The sequence below is a fragment of the Lemur catta genome, chromosome 7, assembly GCF_020740605.2.
Source record: "Lemur catta isolate mLemCat1 chromosome 7, mLemCat1.pri, whole genome shotgun sequence".
Classification (NCBI taxonomy): Eukaryota; Metazoa; Chordata; class Mammalia; order Primates; family Lemuridae; genus Lemur; species Lemur catta.
The window spans coordinates 25,791,563-25,818,248 of NC_059134.1; the positions used below are offsets into that span (position 1 = coordinate 25,791,563).

At 40.1% G+C, this 26,686-nt stretch overlaps 1 protein-coding gene across 11 annotated transcripts in view; it reads left to right on the forward strand.

Annotated features, from left to right (window-relative positions):
* Positions 1-312: 312 nt before the first annotated feature.
* USP28 (ubiquitin specific peptidase 28) overlaps positions 313-26,686 on the forward strand; it is a 58,366-nt gene continuing 31,992 nt past the window's right edge. For 4 of the 11 annotated variants that reach the window (XM_045556534.1, XM_045556538.1, XM_045556537.1 and 1 more), the window contains exons 1-4: positions 316-433; positions 16,367-16,444; positions 17,427-17,559; positions 25,779-25,884. In XM_045556534.1, the coding sequence (XP_045412490.1) occupies positions 377-433; positions 16,367-16,444; positions 17,427-17,559; positions 25,779-25,884 (374 nt within the window). In that variant the 5' untranslated portion in view covers positions 316-376. Of the gene's footprint in view, positions 434-16,366; positions 16,445-17,426; positions 17,560-25,329; positions 25,369-25,778; positions 25,885-26,686 lie in introns of those variants that run through there. The other 7 variants (XM_045556535.1, XM_045556540.1, XM_045556542.1 and 4 more) reach the window with 5 other exon arrangements.

Here is a 26,686-nt window from a genome sequence, read left to right on the forward strand (position 1 = left end):
CAGAAAGGAGAAGGTTTCCGGGGCAGAGGGAGGAGAACAAGACTTGGGAACGCAGCACCCTTGACCTCCAAACTCCATTCCTGGGCACCGACCGCCTGAACCGCGACTGCCCGTAAGCCGCGGGCGGGGCCGGGGTCAAGTTGGCCGGCGCCGGGTCAGGCCGGCGTGCGCGGGAGCACGCACGGAGGCTCGGCCCTCGGCCGCGCGCCTTTGCGTGCGCGCGCATGTTGGGGGCGGGGCGTGTGGGCCGGGCCTCCGGCCCGCGCCGCGGGCGGGGGCGGGACGAAGCGGGGCGGTGGGGGCGGGGCCTCCGCCTGCTAGGCTGGACTGGCGGCGGCGGCGGGAGACGGGTGACCCTCGGAGGGGCGCCTCGGCCATGACTGCGGAGCTGCAGCAGGACGACGCGGCCGGAGCGGCTGACGGCCACGGCTCGGTGGGCCCCGGCGGCTGGCGGGGGCTGGGGGGCGGGCCGCGGGGCCCAGTGGGGAGGGGTGTGGAGCGCGGGCGGGCGCGGGGCGCGGGCGGACGGGCCGGCGGGGCCTGCGGGGCTGCGGGGCTGCGGGCGAGGGCTGCAGGGGCTGCGGAGGACGCCCGGCCGGGCGGGGCGGGGGATGCGCCCGCCAGGGTGAGGACGGGGCCTGGGGGCGAGGCTGGCGGCTGTGCACCGCTCGGGCGCGGAGATCCAGGACTTTATCTTCGAGTGCGTGGGCGAGCTGAAGTTGGAGGGGGATTAAGGTGTTTTGAAAAGCCAGATAGAAAGGGCTGGACGTGGGGTTGTCTGCATCAGGGCTCAGGGACGCGAGCGCTCCTGGGCCCCGACCTGGTGAGAAACTTCCGACAGGGCAGCGTTGCTTGTTTTTGTTCTGTTTTGCTTTGACTTTTAAATCAGTTTTATGGCGGTGTTTAAAAGAGCCTAAAGCCTACTGGGGTTGTCTCGCTTAAAGCCAGGAATTATCAACGTCTTGATAAAAGACCTGGGGTCCTAGTTACCACTACTTCCCTATCTACCAACCCTGCTTTTATTAAAAAAAAAACAAAAAACAAGACAGAGCAGCCTCCCCAGTTATTTCATGCATTCATCACTGTAGATTTTTAAGGAGGGTGAGGAACGGCGCGATGAATACAAGGTATACTGAGGGTGCTCTCCTCTTCCTAATGTCTGAGAAGATTGAAATCAGTACAAGGATTCCTGGATTAAGATGGTGAGAGCAAAAGAACACTGGTTTGGGAGAAAATCAAAAGGCTAATGTCTGTGTGAAGAAACTTAGGAAGTGGGCAATTAGAGAATATCTTCTAATGTTACCTCAGAATGTTATAACTTAACACTACCTCCTCACCCCTCAAGTACTGCACTTGTTCAAGACAGAATGGGAAATGTGTGCTACATTTTCAAATACGAGTTTGGAAACGAGAAGTTCTATAAAATATTTGTAATACAAAGTTGTCAGATGTCTCCAAGTGAGAATCCTTTTATGCCTTTTTACTCTTTTGGCCAAAGACCAGTAGTATACAACATGGATACACTTTTTCAAACTCCTGTAGAGAAAGATACTTGTAGGTCCTGGGCTCCAAAATGGAAGTATGTGGATGGTATTTCGTGTGCTGATTTCTAATGGAAATATTATTGTTAGATGTTCACAAGTGCTTTTTGGAATGTGGGTCAGGATTTTTTTCTGTTTGGTTTCAGAGATCAGTTCTATTTGTTTTTAGCACAGTGACTTAAAAACAGGTGGGAAAATTTTAGTTTTGAGACAGTCATATTGATTTAGAGAAGAAACTGTTTTAAGGGAGAGCAAGTCATATTTAAATTTGTCAGGGCTCTGTCATTTAAGACCACATGTCTATTAATCAGCAGCATCTTCATTTACCTCTGCCACAGTTTGAGTAGTGACCCTATTTCAGCATTCTCTATTTGAGAGTTTGTATGTGAGGTGCCTGGTGAGCGTTTGTATATAAGTCATAGCTATTTTGGGAAGGCTTGGAACTCTAGTGGCTGTGGCTGGCTGGAGTACCCTGATTCCTGGCAACCTGCAGAGTGATGACATTTAGTGTTCTTCCCAGTGATTTGCCCTATACTGACAGATGATAAGCTTGGAATGCTTGATAACGTTTGCCCTTTTTATTTTTGCTAATGTAAAATGCTTAAAGTTAGGAGCATAGGTTGAAGAAACTTGTATGGGGAAGGTGCCTTAAGCATCTTAGAGGAAAGATTTTAATAACTTTTTCCTCATCTTGGTAAGTTTCACATTAGAATGGATTCTTTTATTTTGAATTCTTTGGGGCATTCTGTCCTTTTGCTTAAAGGATATTTAATTGTTCTAGTTGAGAAAAGCTATCCTTCCCTGGCACTCAGGGAAGCTATTTAAAACCAAGAATGCTTCTCTTCCCTTATTGGTCAGTTGTACACAGGACAGACATAACCCTTTATAGCCTCCCAAGAATTTCAGTGAGAGAAAAATGTAGTACTCTTGAAATATGCTGTCAGTATGTACTCGAATCTGACAGTAGACACTTTGTGATATTACTAAATCCCCCAGACTGCAGACTGATACTCCGGTATCTAAGGGGATTACTTACTGACAGGTTCCTGTATTTAAATCAATTTTTGACTTGATTAAAAACCAGCAGCAAACTTTACCGTTATTGTAGGATACACAACTTGGTCAGTTTGGTTCTTATAAACCTGTCACTCTTGGAAGTTGTACTGAGGGTTCATATCACACATTCTTTATGCCAGCTGAAAGCCTATAAAAACCTGCCAGTTTAAGTGAAAATTTAATGCCCTTTTTTCTTTCTCTTGGTTTATTGACCTTTAATTTCCTTTTAATACTTTGTCTCATTAATTATGATTTTTTTTGGAACACCCGCAATTCTTATACCCCCTCAACTGTAGTTACTGCTCACACAATGAGCACAGTATTTATAAGACATATTGACAAATAGCATCTCACCAGAAAAGATTTTTCCGTGTGTTCTGTTTCATCAAAAAAATTAAACCAATAGCAAAGCGAAGCAAATAGTTTCTAAGGAAAATAATGCTGATAGTAGCAATAGCTAATAGGTTTTAAAAAAATTATATATATATATATATATTTTTTTTTTTTTTTTTTTTTTTTTTGTAGAGCCTGAGTCTTGCTATGTTGCTCAGACTGGTCTTAAACTCCTAGCCTCAAGCAAACCTGTTGCCTCCATAAGTGCCAGGATTATAGGCCTGAGCCACCACACCCTTCCCACTAACGTTAATTAAGCTTGTACCATGTGCCAGAACCTGTCTTTAGAATTTAACATAGTGTATTCTCAATATTTATGACAACTCTGTGAAGTTTCTTTGAGAAGGCTTCTACTTGTTAAGTAATTTGTCCAAAGTCACCCAGCTAGGAAATGTACAGCCAGGATTGTATGCAGGCAATTCTAACTCCAAGAGCCTAAGACATCCCTTGGTCCTATTTCTTAGTTGATGGACCCATTGTCCTTGATCAGAACCTTTCCATTACTCTATTAATGCCTTCTCTAGAACTGTCCTCCTGATGTTTTAAACTTCCACTCCTCTCTGCAGTCTTTATAAGTAGATTATCTTCATTTCTACTTGACTGAGCTCGATAGTGTCTGAAAAGAGCTCCCTGTCTCATGTTTTGTGTCTGCCAACCCCCACCCCTTGGCCCCTGTGCCTCATCTCTTTTCTCCTGTTTCGGTTGAAGAGATATCCTTCCTTTCTTCGCCCTTCATTTCTTGGAGAGAAATCTAGATTAGTGGTTCTTACTGGGGAGAGATTTTACAATCTAGGAAGCATTTGGTCATGTCTGGAGACCTTTTTGATTGTGACTCCTGGTGGATGATGCTACTGGCATCTAGTGGGTAGAAGTCGGGAATTCTGCTGAATTATCCTACAGTGTATAGGACAGCCCCCCAAAACAGTTATGTGGCCCATAATGTAAATAGTGCTGAACTTGAGAAACCCTGATGTCTCTCCTCATGTTTTTATGTTATGTTACCTCTCCTTTATCCTACTCTAACCCCCCAGACACCTTCACTGTCTTCTCCCTTGGTACTCACATTGCAGTCCATGGCCCAGCAGCATTCCCGTGACCTGGGACTTAGAAATGCAGAAAGTTGGGTGTGCTAGAGCCAGTTTGTTCTGCCTTTCCAGATAATTGTGAACATCTCTTCCAGCCTTGTGTTCAGTGACCTTATGTTGATAGCTGTGTTAAGGTATATTTATATCAAGGAAACAAGCCCATGCTGCAAATCAGCAAACCACTGCTTATACCTCCACTCTAGAGCTGTCAAATCAAGATTCTGCCTTTTGACAAGGTCTCTAGGTAATTCATTTGCATATTAAATTTTGAGAAGCATATGGATAGAATTCTCATTTTCCATTCTGCTGTGCACATGTGTCCTCAGCAACAAAATCCTCTGCTGTCCTGATCAGCTGTTGTCCACCTCCTCCCTTTTATTTTGTTTACTTTTGTCTTTTGTAGAGACTGGCTGTTGCTGTTGTCCAGGCTGGTCTTGAACACCTGGCTTCAAGCAATCCTGCTGCCTGGGCCTCCCAAAGTGCTGGGATTGCAGGAGTGAGCCACTCCAAAAGCCCAGTTGTGAGATGGCTGTTAGGACCAGTCTGGGCTTCAGCAAGACAGCCGATTGGTCAGAGGCCTGTAGAGAGACTGACCAGGCAGCAGTGGGTTAGGTTGTAAGGCCATGAGTGGTTTTATGTAATTAGCATCTGCTGGGCTGCCTAATGGTGAGCCTTTCCAAAGTAGGCTTTTACTAAGTATTTGCTATTGTTGAATGAAACAGATTTCCCAGAGGTGACCAGTGACCGACCACCTTCTGGTCAAATTAATGGCCTTTTAGTAGTAATTCTTTTTACAATGTTGCTTTGGTTATTCAAGTACCCACTTAAGTCCTATTCTCATGCTTTTATTATTTTATGCTTTTATGATCTCCCATTATCCACATTTTTGTTGATATTTATTTTGGAATTTGATTTTATTATTTCTTATCAATTATTCTGCTTTATCCTAAAAACTTAGTGTGTATTTTTTAATCACTTGCCATAGTCTCATCACAGACAGAGAATTACCATAGTAGGCCCTCAGTTCTGAATTGGCTACATCATTTTTAATGTTAGCCCTGGAAAAGATGTTTGAATTTAGCTAATGTATTATTGTATTCGTCTTGCAAATACAGTAACAGGTTTAGGGAGTTGATTTACTCCTGATCATACAATCTATGGCACAACCCTGGCCTCTGCAGTTCAGTGTCCTGTTAGCTCCCCACACTACCATAGCTGACTTACTGCCTCACCTTCCCTTGGATTTTCTGGTCCTGCATTATTTTGGTTCCCCTACCTTTGTTCTCTTCTAGGGACTAACCATTTGCTCTCTTGGCTTTTTTTTTTTTTTTTTGAGACAGAGTCTCACTCTGTTGCCCGGGCTAGAGTGCCGTGGCGTCAGCCTAGCTCACAGCAACTCAAACTCCTGGGCTCAAGCAATCCTTCTGCCTCAGCCTCCCGAGTAGCTGGGACTACAGGCATGCGCCACCATGCCTGGCTAATTTTTTATATATATCTATTTTTAGTTGTCCAGATAATTTTTCTATTTTTTAGTAGAGACGGGATCTCACTCTTGCTCAGGCTGGTCTCGAACCCCTGACCTTGAGGGAGCCTCCCGCCTGGGCCTCCCAGAGTGCTAGGATTACAGGTGTGAGTGAGCCCCCTCACCTGGCTTGCTCTCTTGGCTTTAATTGTTCTTTTGTTAACTGCTTCCAAATCTACATTTCTAATCCTGAGTTGCAAATGAATCCTACACTCTATATCCAAGTATATTTTGAACAGTTCTACTTGAACATCAATCAGCCTACTTGGTTATAAACATTTGTTATATACTTACTTTTGCCAGGGTTATTATACTATTAATAGCTATGGAAATGTACACTTGTATTATTGGTCTCTGTCACAAGCCAGTTACCACCCTAAGCACTTTCCTGTACATTTTTAATCTTTACAAAAACCCTGCAAGGTGTATTACTACTGATGAGGAAACTGAGACTCAGATATTAATATAGCTTATAAAGTCCTCATGTGAGATTGTATTTATTTGTTTTCATTTTCTTTTTTTTTCTTTATTCATAGAGATTTTAAACTGAAGTTTGTTTGCCTTCATATTATAGATGAGAAATGTGGCTTATGCAAGATTAAACTATAAGTAGCAAAGCTGCAACTTCAAGCTATTCTGACTTGAAGCATAACATTTCCCCCACTGTAATAATACAGGCCTTTCTAAAACCAAACTTTCTGACTACCTCTTGACTATGAAGCACTTTAATATATGTTCTCATCGAAGCCTCACAGCAACTCTACAAAATAAAATTTAGTATGTCCAGGAAAGTAGAATTTGTACAATGACAGAGCTAGTAAGTGATAAAACCCAAACTATAACACAGGCATTTTTCTCCTAGGATATCAGTAGTTCTGCTACAAACTCTAGATGAGTTTGGTTGGACTGGCAGGTCACAATTTTTATATCACATTTTTAAATTTTACTAATAATTCCTGTATGAATTATTTCATTTGATAGTCATACCTGTACTGTCACAACTTATGGTATATTTCATTTTCCAGATGTGAAAACTGATGCTCAGGAAATTTGAGATTTGCCAGGAGGCTAATCTGGGCTACATAGTGTTATTTCCACTATCTAGGCTTTCTACACAGAATGGGAGGTCAAAATATCAGACACTGACATTCTAATTTCTTCAGCTATGGAAAAAAAGCAAAAAGAAAGAAAAAAGTATCACACACACAAAGCCAAATTAAAAATCTGCATCAGTAGGTGTCAGCTGCATGCTATGTGATGGGTGGTAGTCAGTTTAAATGTAAGAAGTCCTAAAGCAATGTTTTCTTTTTCTAGTCTCCTTGCCCAAGTTAGTACTTTCCTACTGTCCTTTTTCCCTCCCTCCCCCTCCCTCCCCCCCTCCCTTCCTCCCTCCCCCCCTTTTCTTTCATCTCTCTCTCTCCTTCCTTCCTCCCTCCTTTCCTTCCCCTCTCTCTCTCCTTTTTTCTCTCTCCCTCTTTCTGTCTTTCTTTCTTCTTTCCTTTCCTTTCCTTTCTTTGGAGTGGGGTTGTATGTGCAGATCTCCCTTTTGATTTTTTTTTTTTTTCTTTCTAAGAGATGAGTCTCCTTGTGTTGCCCAGGCTGGAGTGCACAGGCTATTCATAGGCATGATTGTAGCTCACTACAGCCTTGAACTCCTGGCCTCACCGATCTTCCTACCTCAGCCTTCCCAGTAGCTGGGACTACATACGGACTTATGCCATCATGCTTGCTCACATGTTTACTATTTTTTCCTTTTGTAGCTCTTGGTTTTGGTGTCATATCTAAGAATCCACCGCCAAATCCAAGGTCATTAAGATTTACTTCCATGTTTTCTTTTAAGGGTTTTATAGTTTTAGCTCTTATATTTAGGTCTTTGATCCATTTTGACTTAATTTTTTTTTCTATCAGCTTTATTGAGGTATAATTGATACATTGCATACAAGGTGAGCCATTATAATATTTATTTTGTTTGTTTTTGAGATAGGGTTTAACTATGTTATCTAGGCTGGAGCGCAGTGGCGCGATCATAGCTCACTGTAACCTCAAATTCCTGGGCTAAAGGGATCCTCCTGCCTCAGCCTCCTCAGTAGCTAGGATTATAGGCACTTGCCACCACACCTGGCTAATTTTTAAATTTTTTTGTAGAGATGGGGTCTTACTGTGTTGCCCAAGTTGGTTTTGAACTCCTGGGCTCAAGTGATCCTCCCACCTTGGCCTCCCAAAGTGCTGGCATTATAGGCATGAGCTGCCACACCCATTTTTGAGTTATTTTTTGTGTATTATGTGAGGTAGGGGGTCCAGTGACATTCTTTTGCTTGTGGATATCCAGTTGTGCCAACACCATTTGTTGGAGACAAATTTTTCCCGATCAAATGGTCTTGGCACACATGTTGAAAATCAGTTGACCCAATAGAATGTATGAGATTATTTCTGGATTCTCTACTCTGTTGGTCTGTATATCTATTCTTATGTTGGTACTACACTGTTATGATTACTGTAGCATTATAGTAAGTTTTGAAATCAGTAATGTGAGTCCTCTGACTTTGTTCTTCTTTTCAACATTGTTTTGGCTTTTCAGGATCCCTTGAAATCCTATATGAATTTGAGGGTCAGCTTTTCCATTTCTCCAAAAAAGGCCATTGGAATTTTTATAGGGATTGCATTGAACTTGTACATTGCCTTGGTAGTATTGCCATCCCTGTCTTTCTGATTGGGCCATAGGGTGCCCACTGACTTGGGCAACTGTTATTCTAGGTGTGTCTGTGGGGGTGTTTCTGGATCAGATTAACATTCAATCAGTAGACTGAGTAAAGCAGATTGACCTCCCTAATGTGGTGGGCCTCATCCAATCAGTTGAAGACCTAACTAGAACAAAAGGGCTGAGTCTGAGGAAACTTCACCTGCCTGACTGTTTGAGCTGGGACTTGAGTCTTCTGCTTTCACACTGGAACTTACACTAATAGCTCTTCTGCTTCTTAGGGCTTGAGTCACGGACTGGAACTTAAACCATCAGCTCTTCTGGTTCTCAGGCTCCAGACTTAGACTAGAACTACACCAGTGGTCTCCAGCTTGCTAACTGCAGGTCTTGAGACTTCTCAGCCTCTTTGGTCATGTGAGCCAATTCTTTATAATAAATCTTGCTTTCTTTATCTCCTATCAATTCTGTTTCTCTGAGGAACTCTGACAAATACAGTCTTCTAGTCCATGAACCTGGATGTCTTTGAATTTAGTTAAGTTTTCTTTAGCTTCTTTCAACAATGTTTTATAGTTTTCTGTGTATAAGGTTTTCACCTCCTTGATTAAGTTTATTTCTAGGTATTTTATTCTTTTAGATGCTATTGTAAATGTAATTGTTTTATTTATTTCCTTTTTGGGTTGTTCATTGCTGCTGTGTAGAAACACAACTGATTTTTGCATGTTGATCTTTACTGTGCAACTTTACTGAATTTGTTTATTAGCTATAGTAACTTCTGTGTGGATATTTTGTGATTTTATATATGTATAGGATCATGTTATCTGTGAATAGAGATCATTTTACTTTTTCCTTTCCAACTTGGATTCGATTCTTTTCTTGTCTTTTCATCTCCAGGATATTTTATTTCTTATTCTTGCCTAATTGCTTTGGCTAGAACTTCTAGCACACTGTTAAATAGCAGTGGTGAAAGTGGGCATCTTTTTCTTGTTCCTGATTTTAGGGAGAAAGCTTTCAGTTTTTTACCATTGAATATATGATGTTAGATATGGGTTTTTTTTAATAAAGGCCCTTTATTATGTTGGGGGAAATTCCTTTCTATTCCTAGTTTCTGATTGTTTTTATCATGAATGCATGTTGGATTTCGTTAACTATTTTTCTGCGTCAGTCAAGATGATCATGCATTTTTTTTCCCCCTTCATTCTATTGGTGTGGTGTATTACACCATTTGATTTTCTTGCTGGTTTCCTTTGTGTCCTTGGCAATAGCACTCTGTTAGACATCCATTTGCAAATATTTGACTAAGCTTTATCTCTTCATTCTTTGAGGTGTTCAGAGTCTGTCCTCCCTCTCCATTTCCCCTACCAGCATCCTGCCTATCTCATCACAACTGGTTTACTCAGCAGCCTGGTAACTCATGCTTAAGCTTTTTCCCTAGTCTCATCCCATTTTGAACCGGTTGTTCACACGTGCTCGAGTTGTATCTCTTCCCTGCTGAGGAATCTGTAATGATTATCCATTGTTCATCAGATCAAGTCCAAACTCATCCTGACATTTACTTTTAGAACCCTTCATAATCCAATCCTACATCACCTCTCTAATCTCTGCTATTTATCGAAAATAGAAACTATAAACCAAGACCCACCTGATAATAACTTAAAATTTTACTGTTGCTAGATTTCTAAAACTATAAGCATGTAAATTTGATTTCTCATGTCTTTCTCCAGTATTTTCTTGGTTTCTCAATTAACCCTTGCAATATTTTGCTAAAAATGATATTTTCCTTCATTTTTTGGAGATGCATTGTGGTGGCTTCCCAGCCTCATTTCTTGTATTTGGTTGGGGCATGTATTTAAAGAAATGAAAAAATTTTGTTTTAATGTATTCTAAAGTAAGAAAAAAAGTAAGATTTAGGACATTATGTATAGTATGAAAAAATATATTCATGTGCATAGACAATTTCTGGAAAGATATATCAGAAACTATTAATAGTGGTAGCCCCTGGGAAGTGGAACTAGGACGGGAAGAAGAGAGAGATTTCCTTTTCATTTTATACCCTTGTGGACTGTTGGAATTTCTCACTCAGTACATGGGAAAAAGGAGATGAAAAATTAAGAAAAGTGAAATAATGATTAGTTTCCTTTTTTTTCTTTTAAGTCCCAGTTTAAACCCCTCTACACCATATAACAGCAGCTAAATTTTAAATGCTTTTTAAAAATTTTAAGCCAATTGATGAACAGGCATTTTCATCATGTACTGACTTTTACACTATTCACATAAATTGTCAAGTAGTCCATTTCAGGGAATTTAGTTGTATGCTCAGCCGCTATTTGTCTTTTTTAGAGAGTCATATCCTTATGGCTATTTTAGGTTTGTATTCCACGAATAAATTGGATCAATATGGAGTAGTTGCCAGAAGAAAAACTGAAAAAATACCAGGGCTTTTGTGAGCCATTCCTTGTTTTGTGGAGGTTGGAAAGGCTAGCAGCAGTTTCAGAATGCGTTGTTAAGACACTGGTCACCAGACAGAGTTTCTGGCTTTGATGCTCTATGTTTTCTTTGACTCCTACATAGTTATTTTTTTGCTTTTCATGGTCATTTAAGTTTTATTTTAAAATTGGAAAACCAGATCATTAACTTTGGAAGGAATTTTAGTAGGCACACCTTGGTAGCTCTTTGGTGTAAGGGAACATTTATCAGTATTTACTTAGTTTTAAATTTAGAAATGTCTTTATAAGATTAGACAATTGAGATCAGGAAATGTGTGCATCAGAATGATGAAAATAGCATCCCTGTTTGAAGAAATGGAATAATTTGGAAGGCTCCTCATCACAATGCTAAATTAGGTGTTTTTAATTTTTTATTTGTGTTCATTTATTTATTGACACAGTGACCTACTCTGTTCCCTGGGTTAGAGTATAGTGGTGCAGTTATACTCACTGCAACCTGGAACTCCTGACTTTAAGTGATCCTCCTGTCTCAGCCTCCCAGAGTGCTAGGATTACATGCGTGAACCACTGTGCCAGGCCTCAGATGTTTTAAAGATTAGTAATTAGTAATTTTGCCTTATTTGGTCAGAGTGAGTTTTCAGTAAGATTAAACCTATTATTGTTTGATAACAAAAACTTGATAGCGTAACATTTGTATTGTCTGAATAATCGTTAATGTGTTCATTGCTTATTGTGAGGTGAGTTAGTATCTTGGCTTTAAGAAAATCTCAGACTTGAGAAGTGGACTGGATTGCACCAAAACCACTGACTAGCTGAGGTCAGAAAGCTTGAGCTCCTTCCTTCTAGAGATTTGTGTGTGCCTGTCTTTTTTCACTGCCTCTGGGCAGGAAAAGAGAGTACTTTTTGTTTTGTGAAAACAATGAATTTAGCTAAGGAAGTGCAAACCTGTTGGCTCATGCCGATTATTTGACTTCATTGTGACAGGCTTTGTCTTGTCTCCTGTTGGGTGTGTACTTTATATATAGCAATGTAGTCAGAGTGAAGTTAATATTTAAATCTTTTTGTTATGTTCAGGAGAAATGAGTTAGTAATACAGTAGGATCTTGAGGAGTTTAGTTAAGTCTGTTACTATAAAATTAATATTTATATATAGTACTTATTAGGATTTGGGATGTGGATACTGTTGAGAATTTAGCTAAATCTTTATAAGATAGTCATGTCATAGCAGTTGTATGTATATATCAATAACATAGCTTAGTCCTTGTGAAATTTGTTATTCAGACTTTAATAGCTATCTTTGATTTAGCTTCTAATTCAAGACATTTGATGATAAATAGGTCTTGTAAACTTTAATTCCCTGATTTGCACAAATGCCTACTATCATAAGGATTACATGCATGTAAGGCACCTACGTTTCCTGGCATTAAGTGGGTGTTCAATAAGTGTTAGTTATAGTTTCTATCAGTACTGTTTTATGAATAATTCAAATTAAGCAGTATGTCCCGTGATTCTGGCTTTAAGGGTGGCAAGAATTGCATATTCAAAACAATTAGAGAACTGTTATTACCTGAGAAATACCAGGTAAAGACAGCAAGCCACATTCATTCACAGGCTTGTTTCCTCAACGTGGAAGATTAAAAAGGGGAGAGAATGGTATGGACCTGAGTTCTTGGAAGGACTTTATGGAGGAAGTAAGATGAATATAGCCCTTGACTGTAGGCTCGCATTCCATAGTTTAACAATGTAGGAGGTAATACTAGTGATAGTAGGGACAACACTCCAAGGCATGAGAGAATGAGTTTGTTAGGTAAGGAATTAAGTAGGAGAAAAGGTTGAGCAGGTTAAAGGTGGAATCATGTAATGGTCTTCGAATGGCAAGATAAGGAATTTGGATTTGAATTGCCATGTAGAACATTGTTCGTGCAGCTGTACAAAATATTATAATTTTACTATTTGTCATCTCTGCCCAATAGCTTTTTTTTTTTTTTTTGACAGAGTCTCACTCTGTTGCCTGGGCTAGAGTGCCATGGCATCAGCCCAGCTCACAGCAACCTCAAACTCCTGGGCTCAAGCGATCCTCCTGCCTCAGCCTCCCGAGTAGCTGGGACTACAGGCATGTGCCACCATGCCCGGCTGATTTTTTCTATATATATTTTTAGCTGTCCGTATAACTTCTTTCTATGTTTAGTAGAGAAGGGGTCTCGCTCTTGCTCAGGCTGGTCTCGAACTCCTGACCTTGAGTGATCCACCTGCCTCGGCCTCCCAGAGTGCTAGGATTACAGATGTGAGCCACCGCGCCTGGCCTTCCCCATTCTTTTTAACGGCTGAATACTATTCCATTGTGTGGATATACCACATTTTGTTTATCCATTCATCAGTTGGTAGACATTTGGATTCTTTCCACTTTTTGGCTCTGTTGAATAATGCTGCAATGAACATTTGCATGCATGTTTTTGGTTAAACATCTTAAAATGTCTTTTAAAAGGTTACACTGTGATTCAACATTGAAATGAAAAAGAAAAAAGACCTTCGTAGGAAGAAAGTCATGGAAACAGAACAGCAGAGTGTACATTTTATTTTTATTTTATTTATTTATTTTTTGAGACAGAGTCTTGCTCTGTAGACTGGGCTAGAGTGCTGTGGTGTCAGCCTAGCTCACAGCAACCTCAAACTCCTGGGCTCAAGCAATCCTCCTGTATCGGCCTCCTGAGTAGCTGGGACTGCAGGCAGGCACCACCACACCCGGCTAATGTTTTCTATTTTTAGTAGAGATGGGATCTCCCTCTTGGTCAGGCTGGTCACAAACTCCCGAGCTCAAGCAATCCTCCTGCCTCGCCTTGGCCGCCCATAGTGCTAGGATTACAGGCGTGGGCCACCTTACCTGGCCACATTTGATTTTATATGAAGCAAAATATTTATTTTTTGAGGAATGACTGCAGTTTTAAATTTTTTTGCAAAGCTACAATCAAGTGCTTTATGCGACCTAGAAAGGAAGATACCATAGATGTATTAAGCTATGTTAAGTTTTGTTACTGAGAGGCATGCAAAAGAATTGCCTGTCACCTGCCAGGCAATGCACCTGGAAGCGAGGGAAGTTGCTGTATTCTTCAGTATGAATGAGAAAGTTCAGAGCTCTAAGAAGCTAGTGTGATTGATTTATTATGTCATAGTTTAAGGGGCAGCAGTTTTTCTGTTTATAACTGATGGCACCTTAGATTTAGTAAATACAGTATTTACTTCTCTAATTCTGAAAATAGCTTTAGAAAAGATGCACTACTAAGTAATCAAACTTGTGATTACATAAAAACAGGCAAAATTTAAAAAAAATAGGAAACTAGGCCGGGCGCGGTGGCTCACGCCTGTAATCCTAGCTCTGGGAGGCCGAGGCGGGTGGATCGCTCGAGGTCAGGAGTTCGAGACCAGCCTGAGCAAGAGTGAGACCCCGTCTCTACTAAAAATAGAAAGAAATTATCTGGCCAACTAAAAATATATATACAAAAAAAAAAAAAAATTAGCTGGGCATGGTGGCTCATGCCTGTAGTCCCAGCTACTCGGGAGGCTGAGGCAGTAGGATCGCTTAAGCCCAGGAGTTTGAGGTTGCTGTGAGCTAGGCTGATGCCACGGCACTCACTCTAGCCCGGGTAACAAAGTGAGACTCTGTCTAAAAAAAAAAAAAAATAAAAAAAAAATAAAAAAAATAAAAAAAATAGGAAACTTGTGCAAACGTCAAGGTAAAAAATACAAGAATAAAATATTTGCATTGTTCTGCATTCTATTTCTTTGTCTTCTCAGACACAGTATGGTAGAGATTTCAGGCTCTGGAGTCCATCAGTCTGGGTTCAAATTCCAGCTCCACCCCTTATTTGCAGTAACTTTGTATAAGTTACTTAAGCTCTTTGTGCCTCAGCTTTCTGTCAGATGGGCATAATACCTATCTCACAGGCTGTCATGAGGGTTCAGTGAGTTTAGTTAATATATGCTAAGTGTTAGAGCAGTACCTGGCTAAAAGTAAGCAGTGGATGTTAGCTGTTAATTTTTGTTGGGATTATTTTTTGTGACTCGTAGGTGTTAACTGGTATACAGAGTAATTCTAGATGAAGATGTGATTATCTATCCTACTGTTACCTTCTTGGTTCCAATTTGATATTAATATGCTACTCATTCTGCCTTCCAATTATTCCACCCTTTTTGGGGTATATTGACGTTGGTCTTTTAAAAAACTGTATAATTGATATATACATATTCATACACTTTTACATAGTAAAATGAAATGGAATTAGAATTAGTTTGGGAAAAAATTTATAATACTACATTTTCTTGAAAATCACCTTTGTGTTTTCAGCTTTTGCCATGGATAACTCTGGATACTTTTTAGTCTGATTATCATTCAGTGTGCAGGCAGTGGCTGGCTTTGACAAGACTCATAGCCTCAAAGACTGCTGGTCTCAGCAGGGTCGGGTTCCATTTCTAGCCTATGACTATAGCCTGTGGCTAGAACAGAAAGACTGTTGATGCTTTTTGGAGGACTTTAGAGGGATGTTTCAGTTAGTTATTTCTAGTTGTGTCATACTTTTAAGTGTTGCATAGGGCCCTCAGCTGTTGAAGAACATAGGATACTGTTTCTGTTACAGCTGGCAGTAAATGCAGACAGTCTCTCTTTGAGACATATTACCAACTGAAGGATAGTTGATGGTGAAGTAACAAGTATTGAATTGGGACTTAATTCTAGCATAACCTGAGGAATGGTGTAAATTAGATTTCTTCTCACTGAATTAATTTTGAACTATTTTGTTTTCGGTATTGATCCAAAAGATCATTGTGTCTCAAGTTGGGCCAGCCAGTTGTTTAAATTGAAATGTACGTGTAAATTGGTGTTTTTTTGTGTTAACTTTTGTCTTTGTGCAAAGCAGGCTAAAATGGTAGGGTGAAGACATTAAGTTTGAAAAGGGGTTATAAACTGATGTTATGGTAGCTGGAAGTTAACAAGTTAGGTTTTTCCATGATTCAGATTAGTGAAGAAAAAACATTCCATAATTTATTCCCTCTGGAATTATATATTTTATTTAATAATCAGAAAATTCTAGCTTTAGCCATACTTCTTTTTAAGTAATCCAAACCAGAGTTTTAAATATGATGGTGGTGGTATCATTGGTTAATTACATGATTGGAAACTTACTGTCAGTGAAAAATGACACACTCAAATGGCATGTGCAGTAAGGCTTAAAATAGCACATCTTCACATCTATGCAAATTCCCTGGACTCCTTCTATGACCTACTTATGCACTGCTTACTGAAAGAAAAACCTGAGGCACTTTAAGCATCCATTAAGACTGTAATATTACATTTAAATGTTTAATATATTTGTAGTTTTACTGTCCACTCATATTTTTTTCAAAAGTGCTAAAAGTATTTTCCGTGATTAAACTTTTAAAAGAGTAATAGATTTGGCATTTGAGAATGTGTCTGACAGTCAGTGCCTTGTTACTGGGAGCTTGCTGGCTCTTCAGAGTAAAAAATGCAAGTCTCAGGCCTGTTTATCCAAGATGATTTTACTTATTCTTTAAATGCACCCAGGTTTTCTTTCTGACTGACATATCCATGGTTTTTTTTTGTTTTGCAAATACAGAGCTGCCAAATGCTGTTAAATCAACTGAGAGAAATCACAGGCATTCAGGACCCTTCCTTTCTTCATGAAGCTCTGAAGGTGGGTTTCCAGACCGTGATTAGTCTTGAGGCTTTAAAACAGTTGTCCATAGCATAGTTATGTGAGTTCAAGCTATTTTTATGCCAAAGTGCATGGAGGGATAGAAGCTCTATAGGTCAAATGACCCAGTATCTTAAACATGTAAATTAAAGGGGATGGGAGAGGCTCTTGGTAGAGGAAACCTTACAGGATCAAAAAAATTTAAGAAACACATCAACCAATTGCATTGTATAGACCTTATGGATCCTGGTTCAAACTGACAAACTAAATAATATTTGAGTCAGGGAAGTTTGAACTGGTTATTAAAAAACTCTTGTTACTCTTAAGCTGTGATTATAGCATTGTGGGTTATATTTAAAAAACGATACATTCTGAAATGCTGACCAGTGATTTAAGATGCTTAGGATTTGCCTTAAAATATTTGGGGGAGAGGGTAGGTGTTATAGATAGAACAAGAATGACCATAACTTGATAATTGTTGAAGCTAAGTGATGGCTACATGGAGCTCAATTATTCACTTTCCTGTTGTATACATTGGAAATGTTTCCTAATAAAAAGTTAAAAACAAGTATGGTCACCACTGCAAAATAGGTAACTGCTTAACACTATTATTGTAGAGGCTGACTTCATTTAGAATTGCTCTGTTGATGCCAGCCTCCTTTTTTGACACATAATACCTTAACTATTCTGTGAAATCAGGAGCAGTAGTATCTGAAACAATGAGAATAAATCTCCCTTGGGGTTTCCTTTTTGTTTGTGTGTAGTGGGAAATTAGATGGCAGCTCCTTCCTGTAACTGGGTGTTTGATGGACGCTTCATGGCATGTCCACCCTTTTTTCCATCTCCTACCCTAGAATTATGCCTGCACTACTCAGTGTGTCACTAGGGTAGTAAGGAGTTATAACCAAAAAAGTAACTCACTACTTATTCTAAATTCTGTGATGCTTTACTTTTGAAATTTCTATTGTTTTTCTCTCCTTAGGCCAGTAATGGTGACATAAGACAGGCAGTCAGCCTTCTCACTGATGAGAGAGTTAAGGAGCCCAGTCAAGACACTGTTGCTACAGAACCATCTGAAGTAGAGGGGAGTGCTGCGAACAAGGAAATATTAGCAAGTAGGTAGAGCAGATCCTGTCTGGGTCCTTCCTTGAACTATCAGCAGAAAATGAGAAATGAGTATATGTGAGTTCCCTGTCAATCACATCAACTGTTAGGAAATAATAATAATAATGATAATAATAGCTAATTATTGAGTCATTGCTATGTTCTAGGCACAATTCCAAGTACTTCAATGGTTTCATTTATTTATTCATTCATTCACTAATTATTTAGCACCTATTTAACGAGCACCAGCCATGTGCTAAGTACTAGTGAATCCCTGCCTTCATGTAACTTATTTTTTTATTCGGGAGGAGAGAAGTATATAAATAAATTATATAGCATATTAGAATGTGCTGAGTACCATGGAGAAAAATAAAAGGACAGAATGAAAGAAATGAAAAAAGGTGTGCTGGGGACTGGGTTTTGAATAGGATGGACTTTTAAGAAGGTGCAAGGGAAGTGAGAGAATAGTCATGCAAGGGCCTGAGATGAGGGTGCGCCTTGGCTTGCCCACGGAGTTGCAAGGAGGCCAGAGCTGAGGCTTAATGAGTGAGGAGGGCAGTAAGGGATGGGGCTGTGAAGGAAGCAGGAGGCGGATCATGCAGAGCCTTCATAAGTGCTGGCTTTTGCTCTGAGTTAGAAGGATGGCCTTTGGAGAATTTGGAGCAAAGAAAAGATGTAAACTGGTTACCGTTTTCTTGATATCATTCTGCCTGCTGTGTGAGAACAGAGTATGGGAGGAGGGTGTGAAGAGCATGGGTCAGATCAGAGAGCCCAGGACCAGTCAAGGGGCCATTGCAGGTGAAGGTGGCTTGGGCCAGAATGCAGTCGGGGAGGGGTGAGAAGTGCTTGCATTCTGGCTGTATATAATATTTTTAAGGTAAAGGATCCAGGTGGGGATTTTAAAAGCATAGACCCAGGTGCACAGTTCAGGGAGAAATCCAGGCTGGAGATAATAAACTTGAAGCCATAGCCTATAAATGGTATGTAGAGCTGTGGGACTGATGGCTCTCCAAGGGAGTGGGTGTAGGAAAGAGAAACGGTTCAGTGACTAAGCACTAGATACTCTCAGTGTTGAGAGGTCTGGGGAGGTGAGAATGTCTAAGGAAAACCAGGAGAGTGGAGCTTTGGAAACCAAGGAGGCTTCCAGGAGGAGGGAACCATTGGCTGGGTCAGATGGTGTTAACGGACATTTGGGCTATTTGCAGTTTTGAGCTATCTGAATATTGCTGCTGTGAATATTCTTATATGTGTCTTTTGGTACACATTGCAAGTTTTTCCAGTCAACGTTGTTCTTTTTGAGACTCATACATGTTGTAGGTTATAACTGCAGTTCAGGCCGGGCATGGTGGCTCAGGCCTGTAATCCTAGCACTCTGGGAGGCCGGCAGATCGTTTGAGCTGAGGAGTTCGACACCAGCCTGAGCAAGAGTGAGACCCCGTCTCTACTAAAAAAATAGAAAGAAATTAGCTGGACAACTAAAAATATGTATATAAAAAATTAGCTGGGCATGGTGGCACATGCCTGTAGTCCCAGCTACTTGGGAGGCTGAGGCAGTAGGATTGCTTGAGCCCAGGAGTTTGAGGTTGCTGTGATCTACGCTGACGCCATGGCACTCTAGCTTGGACAACAGAGTGAGACTCTGTCTAAAAAAAAATATAATAACTGTAGTTCATTTGTTTTCACTGGTGTGTAGTATTCATGGATTCATGTTTCTTGTGCATGTGTGCAAGTTTCTTTAGTGTATATACCTAGCGATTTAGTTGGTAGATATTATGATATGTTCATCTCCAACCTTACAGATAATGACAGTATTTTCCAAAATGATTTTTTACCTATTAATACTCCCACTAACAGAGTTTGAGAGTAACCATTGCTCTCAAATTTATTATATTAATTTTAGATTGGAAAATCCATGCCCATTCTTTTCATGTAAAATGCTGTCTCAGCTTCCCCTCATAGGTCTTAACAGATGCCAATGAAAATATTAAGTTAATTAACAAAAGAATGATCAAAGGAGAGTCAAAGGGCCAGGAAGGTGGAAATTTTTAAATGGTTCTGTTCTGGTTTTTCTGTAGCACTCTGCACATTTGCATCTTCTGAGGGTAAGGGAAGTCCAGTTCACAGTCAGCCTCTATACCTGTCAGGACCCATGTGTAGCCCCCCAGGGCTACCAGCATCTGTTTCACTTGCCAGCTAAGCTCAGAGCCTTCCCTCCAGGGAATCTGCCACATAGCCATCTGCTGTCTCTTTTGCTGACAGAACGGTTCTTATTGGCATTTTGTGCCTGAGAAGGGTGCAAAAGGAATGTGTCTAGATTCAGCCTGTCTCTGCATTGCTGCAGTGCCCCCATTTCCACTTATTTAAGGGAGTTCTGGTGGGCATGACATGTTCTACTTTAATGTACCCCTCACATTTCCATAAGGCAGTGCCCTGTATGGGCAACCCTTGAATAGGTCAGGTCTTAGTTGCTCTCCTGCCTGACCATGAATGTTGCCAGGCCATGGGCCACTGCTCACGAGTCAGTAATTCTTCTATCACTGCTAGGAAAACAGCATGCAGTTCAGCTCACCAAGCTGATTTGGTTTTACCTTCCTCGATCAGAGTGACATCCTTCCAAATAGGATGTTGTCTATTTACCTCGGAACTGCCATCCGTAAACCAAGCAGCTCTTCGTCAGTCCAGAGCTGTTTTTTAAGGTGCTGTGTAAGTGGCAGTAGAATCCAGCAGCTCCTCACACAGTTCCAGAGTCAGTCCTAGGGGGAAAGAGGCTCCCTCCTTGCATTCCCCAGGTTTTGTGATTCCGTATAAACCATTTTCATTTTATTATGGAACTTGCCTGGGTACTGCTGTCCCCATTTGAGACATCACCCAAGACAGCATGGGTATTTCAGGTTTCAAGATCATTTTGTGTCCTCATTCATAGGGGTGACTTCAATTCATGTCTGATAACAAGGTAATAAATGCCCCTCAAGTGGAAATTCTCTAGTCCAAAGTCCCAGTAGTCATCCTTGGGAGGCACTCACAGGCTTTTGCCATAAGCCCTTGGTAAACACTCCACAAAGGGCTTATCAAATGGAGAATTTGTCCCTACCTGCACTACAGCTTCTGTTCTACACCATGTGGGCTGGTGGAATCTTACTGGTTCCCATTTAGCATGTTCAATTAATACTACTTGAAGGGTAGATTTACATGTCTTCTGTTTTACAGTTGTAGGTGGGGGAACATTCCCCAGGCAGGTGCAATGTCTGTCCCCATAATACAGTCAGGTAAAAGAAATGCGATTGAGATCATTTTACATGAAGCAAGTTCAAATCTACCAGTTCTATAAAATTTTACCTTAATGCCATCAACCTTTACCTTCCTGACTGTAGCCTCCATTAGGACTTTATCAGTAGATTTTGAAATCACAGTGCATTGGGCTTCTGTGTCAAGGAGCCCCAGAAAAATTTTTTTTAACCCCCTGATCCTCTTACCACTTGTATACATAAGGCTTTGGGTCCTCAGCAAGGGATAGAGCCAAGGGACTCTTTGGACTCTCTTTTTGTCAATCTTTATCTTGATTAACCTGCCGCAGTATTGCCCCATGAAATTTCTGGTCAGCGTTCTCATCGTAATCTCTGCCTTTCAGCTTTTAAAATTTCTCCAAACTGGGGTAAATGCCGCAAACTTGTTTGAAGCCCTTTAATGTTGGGGAACCAGCAGGGGCTCCCTTTGGTCCACCAACCTTTGGTAGTGCTGTATTAAAGACTTTAATCGGCGTCCCACCAATGTCTTTTATTCATCCCATTTCTTAATAACCATTTAGATTTTGATCACCTGCTGCAACGAGGCCCCTGACTTTCCCCTTTCTTTTTCCTTCAGTCTCACCCCATTAATGTATTTTTTTTTAATTGTTTCTTTTCTTTCTTTCTTTTTTTTTTTTTTTTTTGAGATAAAGTCTCACTCTGATTGCTCAGGCTAGAGTGCTGTGCCATCAGCCTAGCTCACAGCAATCTCAGACTCCTGGGCTCAAGCGATCCTCCTGCCTCAGCCTCCCAAGTAGCTGGGACTACAGATGTGCACCACCATGCCCAGCTAATTTTTCTATTTTCTGTAGAGATGGGGTCTCACTCTTGCTCAGGCTGGTCTCAAACTCCTAACTTTCAAGCAGTCCTCCGACCTCAGCCTTCCAGAGTGCTAGGATTACAGGTGTGAGCCACTGTACCCAGCCTGTTTCTATGAGTTTGACTACTTTCAACACCTCATGTAGGTGAAATTATACAGTTTGTGACTGGCTGATTTCATTTAGTGTAATGTCTTCAAGTTTCATCCATATTGTAGCATGTGACAGGATTTCTTTTGTTCTTTTTCCAATTTTTTTTATGATAAATTACACAAAACATAAAATTTGCCATCTTAACTATTTTTAAAATTTACCATCTTACCTATTTTTAAATGTACAGTTCAGTAGTATTAAATACATTCATTTTCTTGTACAATAGTTACCATCATCCATCTCTAGAACTTCTTCATCTTGCAAAACTGAAACTCTGTACACATTAAACAGTAATCTCTACTCTTCTCTCCCCCTAGCGCTACCATTCTACTTTTTATCTCTGAATTTCTAGGAACCTCTATAAGTAGAAATAGTTTATCCTTTTGCAACTGTCTTATTTCACTTAGCATAATGTCTTCAGAGTTTATCCATGTTGTAGCATGTCTGAGAATTTCCTTCCTTATTAAAAACTGAATAATACTCCATTGTGTGGATATACCACGTTTTGTTGATGTCCATCTATTAGCAGACATGTGGGTTGCTTGACTATTGTGAATAGTACTGCTATGAACATGGACTTACTTTCTAGCGTGACTTACCCAGAAATGGAAATTGCTGGATCATACAATAGTTCTATTTTTTTTTTTTTTTTTGAGACAGAGTCTCACTTTGTTACCCGGGCTAGAGTGAGTGCCGTGGCATCAGCCTAGCTCACAGCAACCTCAAACTCCTGGGCTTAAGCGAGCCTACTGCCTCAGCCTCCCGAGTAGCTGGGACTACAGGCATGAGCCACCATGCCCGGCTAATTTTTTTTGTATATATATTTTTAGTTGGCCAGATAATTTCTTTCTATTTTTAGTAGAGACGAGGTCTCACTCTTGCTCAGGCTGGTCTCGAACTCCTGACCTCGAGCGATCCACCCGCCTCGGCCTCCCAGAGCTAGGATTACAGGCGTGAGCCACCGCACCCGGCCTCTATTTTTAATTTTTTGAGGAACCTCTATACTGTTTCTGTAGTAGTTGTACCATTTAAAAATTCCAGCAGTGCACAGGGGTTCCAGTTTCTTCACATCCTTGCCAACTGTTCTTTTTTGTTCATTTTGATAGCTATCCTTATGGGTGCAAGGTGATATCACATTGTGGTTTTCATTTGCATTTCTATGATGATTAGTTTATGCTGAGCATCTTTTCGTATGCTTGTTGACCATTTGTACATCATCATTGGAGAAATGTGTTTTCAAGCCCTTTACCCATCTTTAATTAAGTTTTTTGTTTTTTTGTTGTTGAGTTGTAAGAGTTCTTTATATATTCTGATTATTAACCTCTCATCAGATATGTGATTTGCGTATATTTTCTTCCCATTTTAGAGGTATCTTTTTACTCTGTTGATTGTGTCCTTTTATGCATAAAAGCTTAATTTAGTCCCATAGGTCAATTTTTGCTTTTGTTGCGTGTGCTTTTTTTTAATTTATTTTTTATTCCTTACAGGCATCTTGCTTGCCTTTGCTTTTTGTGTCAAGAAATAATGTCTAAGAAATCATTGCCAAGTCCAGTGTCATGAAGTTTTCTATGTTTAACTTTTTAAAATAGGTTTTATTTTGTTTTTGATTGACACATAATAATTGTACATACTTATGGATATGTTTAACTTTTTGAAGAACTGTCAAACTCACTTCTTCAAACTGCAAAAGCAGCTGCACCATTTTACATTCCTATCAGCAGTGCACAAAGGTTCCAGTTTCTCTACAACCTCTCCAATACTTGTTTTTGTTTTTTGTTTTTTGTTTTTTGGTTGGTTGGTTGGTTTGTTATTTATTTTGAGATGGGGTCTCGCTGTATTGCTCAGACTGGTTTTTACCTCCTGGACTCAAGAGATCCTCCTGCCTCAGCCTCCTGAATAGCTGAGATTATAGGCGTGTGCCACTGTGCCTGACTGGTTGGTGTTTTGTTTTTGTTTTTGGGTAATAGCAATCCTAGCGAGTGTGATGGTGGTTTTGGTTTGTACTTGTCTGATGGCTAATAATGTGGAGCATCTTTTTGTGTGCTTATTGGTCATTATATAGTATCTTCTTTGGAGAAGTGTCTATTGGGATTCTTTTCCCATTTTTTAAATTGGGCTATTTGTCTATTATTCCGTTGCAGGAGTTTTTTTTTTTTTTCCGAGACAGAGTCTCACTCTGTTGCCCAGACTATAGTGCTGTGATCTGTGTTGCCGGGGCTAGAGTGTTGTGGCATCAGCCTAGCTCATAGCAACCTCAAACTCCTGGGCTCCAGTGATACTTCTGCCTCAGCCTCCCGAGTAGCTGGGACTACAGGCACACGCCACCATGCCCGGCTAATTTTTTCTATATATTTTTAGTTGTCCAGATAATTTCTTTCTATTTTTAGTAGAGATGGGGTCTTGCTCTTGCCAGGCTGGTCTTGAACGCCTGAGCTCAAGCGATCCACCCACCTCGGCCTGCTAGAGTGCTAGGATTACAGGTGTGAGCCACCGCACCTGGCCAGCACGAAGTCTTGATACCACAGTTTTATAGTATCTGTGTTTTTTTCATTTTAAATTAAATGTTCTTTGTTGCTTGTGTGTAGAACTTCATTTAACTTTTGTATATTGATCTTTTATCTAACCACTTATTAATTGTGTGGTATGTTGGCTCACTGTTTTCTATAGGTAATTTTGGATTTCCCTCTTAGGTCGATTATCTGTGAATTATGAAGCTTTGCTTTTGATTTCCAATCTTTGTATTTTTTAAGTTCTTATTGCACCTGGTCAGAACTTCAGAACTATAGCGAATAAAAGCAGTGATAGTAGAAATGTTTTTCTAAAGCAAATGTATTTACCATTTCTCCATTAGTATGAAGTTTGCTGTGGGTTTCTCATGGATAGTTTTTCTCAGCCTAAGAATATATATTTTTTTCTCTTCTAGTTGCCTTAGAGTTTTTATCCTGAAAGAAGGTTGAATGTTATCAAATACTTTTTGTGTATCTATTGAGATAATCATTTTTTCCTTTAACTGTTAAGATAGTGCATTTTACTGGTCAGTTTTCTAATGTGAACTCAATGTTTTATTCTTAGAGTAAACTCAACATGGTCTTAATATGTAATTTTTTAATACATTACTGGATTCTATAATATTTACTAATATTTTGTTAGGTATATTGCATCTGTGATCATGTGTGAATTTGTCATTTTTCCTTTCTCTTACTGTTCTCGACTGGTTTATGATATACTAGGTGTTATGCGCTGACCTCATAAAATGACTTAAGGAGTGTGTATGTATTCTCTAGAATAGTTTGTGTGAGATTGAAAATACTTGTACTTGAATGTTTAATACTTAGCTGATGTTTTACGATGATAGACTGTTTAACCTACAGATATGGGATATGCTGTTGACTTTGTGAAGTGAGACTGCAGAAAAGGATATTTGTTTCTGTTTTGTTTTTGAGACAGATTCTTGCTCTGTCACCCAGACTGGAGTTCAATAGCGTTATCATAGCTTGCTGTAGCCTTGAACTCCTGGGCTCAAGCAGTCCTCCTGCCTCAGCCTCTTGAGTAGCTGGGACTACAGGTGTGTACTGCCGTGCCTGGCTCATTCTTAAATTTTTTGTAGAGATGGGGTCTCGCTTGCTATGTTGCCCAGGCTGGTCTTGAGCTTCTGGGCTCAAGTGATCCTCCTGCCTCGGCCTCCCAGAGTGCTGGGATGGCTCATAGGCATGAATAATTGTGCCCAGCACAGAAGAGGGTATTTGAATCATGCATTTTAGCAACTTGTTATTTCTGTACTATTACCCAGTCAAAGGTTACAGTGTGGCTGTAAATTATTCATTTGACTCTAGCATAGAGTAATAAAATTATTGTTACAGGGATGAGCGATTGTAGTGAGAGCTAGGGAGTAGTCTTTACCTTTTTTCTTACACTACAGACAGAAAGGCATTGTTTCCTGCATGTAGACTAATTAAATTTCTATTTATTTTGCAGAAGTGATAGACCTTACTCATGATAACAAAGATGATCTTCAGGCTGCCATTGCTCTGAGTCTACTGGAGTCCCCCAAAATTCAAGCTGATGGAAGAGATCTTAACAGGTTATTGATTTAATTTATGATCTTTGCTCCCCACATTTGTGTGTAGGTCAAAGGCAATAGCTCTGTGAATACCACTCAGCAATAATTCTACTGGGCTCCTTCAATGGCACCTAAATGAAATTGCTTTTAAAAGAAACTTTGAATTCACATTAGCTTACTTACTCTTTGATGTGCTTTTAACAAAGCCAAATATAAAGGGGTCTTATTACAACCTGAATGTTTGAGTAGAAGTCTGTAAGGTTTTATAGTTCATGACTACTAAGGGCTAAAGAAAAACCAGCCTAGTCCAGGTATCTGATAAATATATATTCCTTTCACAAAGTTTGAGGCTTATGCTGTTGGGCATTTTTAAATGAAAGTTATCACTCAACTACCCTGTCTCAGAAGTGACCACGGTTATATTTTTTGAGTTGGTACTAATTTGGTGATTGTCTGGTATTGTTCACAAACATCCTGTTCCAATGGTGGCCTGTCAGTTTCTGGGCATATTTATTCCCTCACACTGCCAAGTTATTTCTTTCAGGGAAACACAAGGCCACGTTTTGTGTGCTTGGTAATTTGGAGGCTCCTATCTTTATTTAGCACAATGTCTCTCTTGCCCCATTCAATGGCAGGGTCTTAGGGTGCTGTTGTTGAGATCTGAAACTTTTACTATGGTCGCCTTAAATAGTCTTGAGTCTCAACTCATTCCATCATGGACCTTAATAGTAAGAATCTCTGTTATGGAAGGATTAAGATTTATATGTTTAAACCTTGCTTTCCATTTACATTATAATCTTATAATTGCTATATAGCAAGTAAT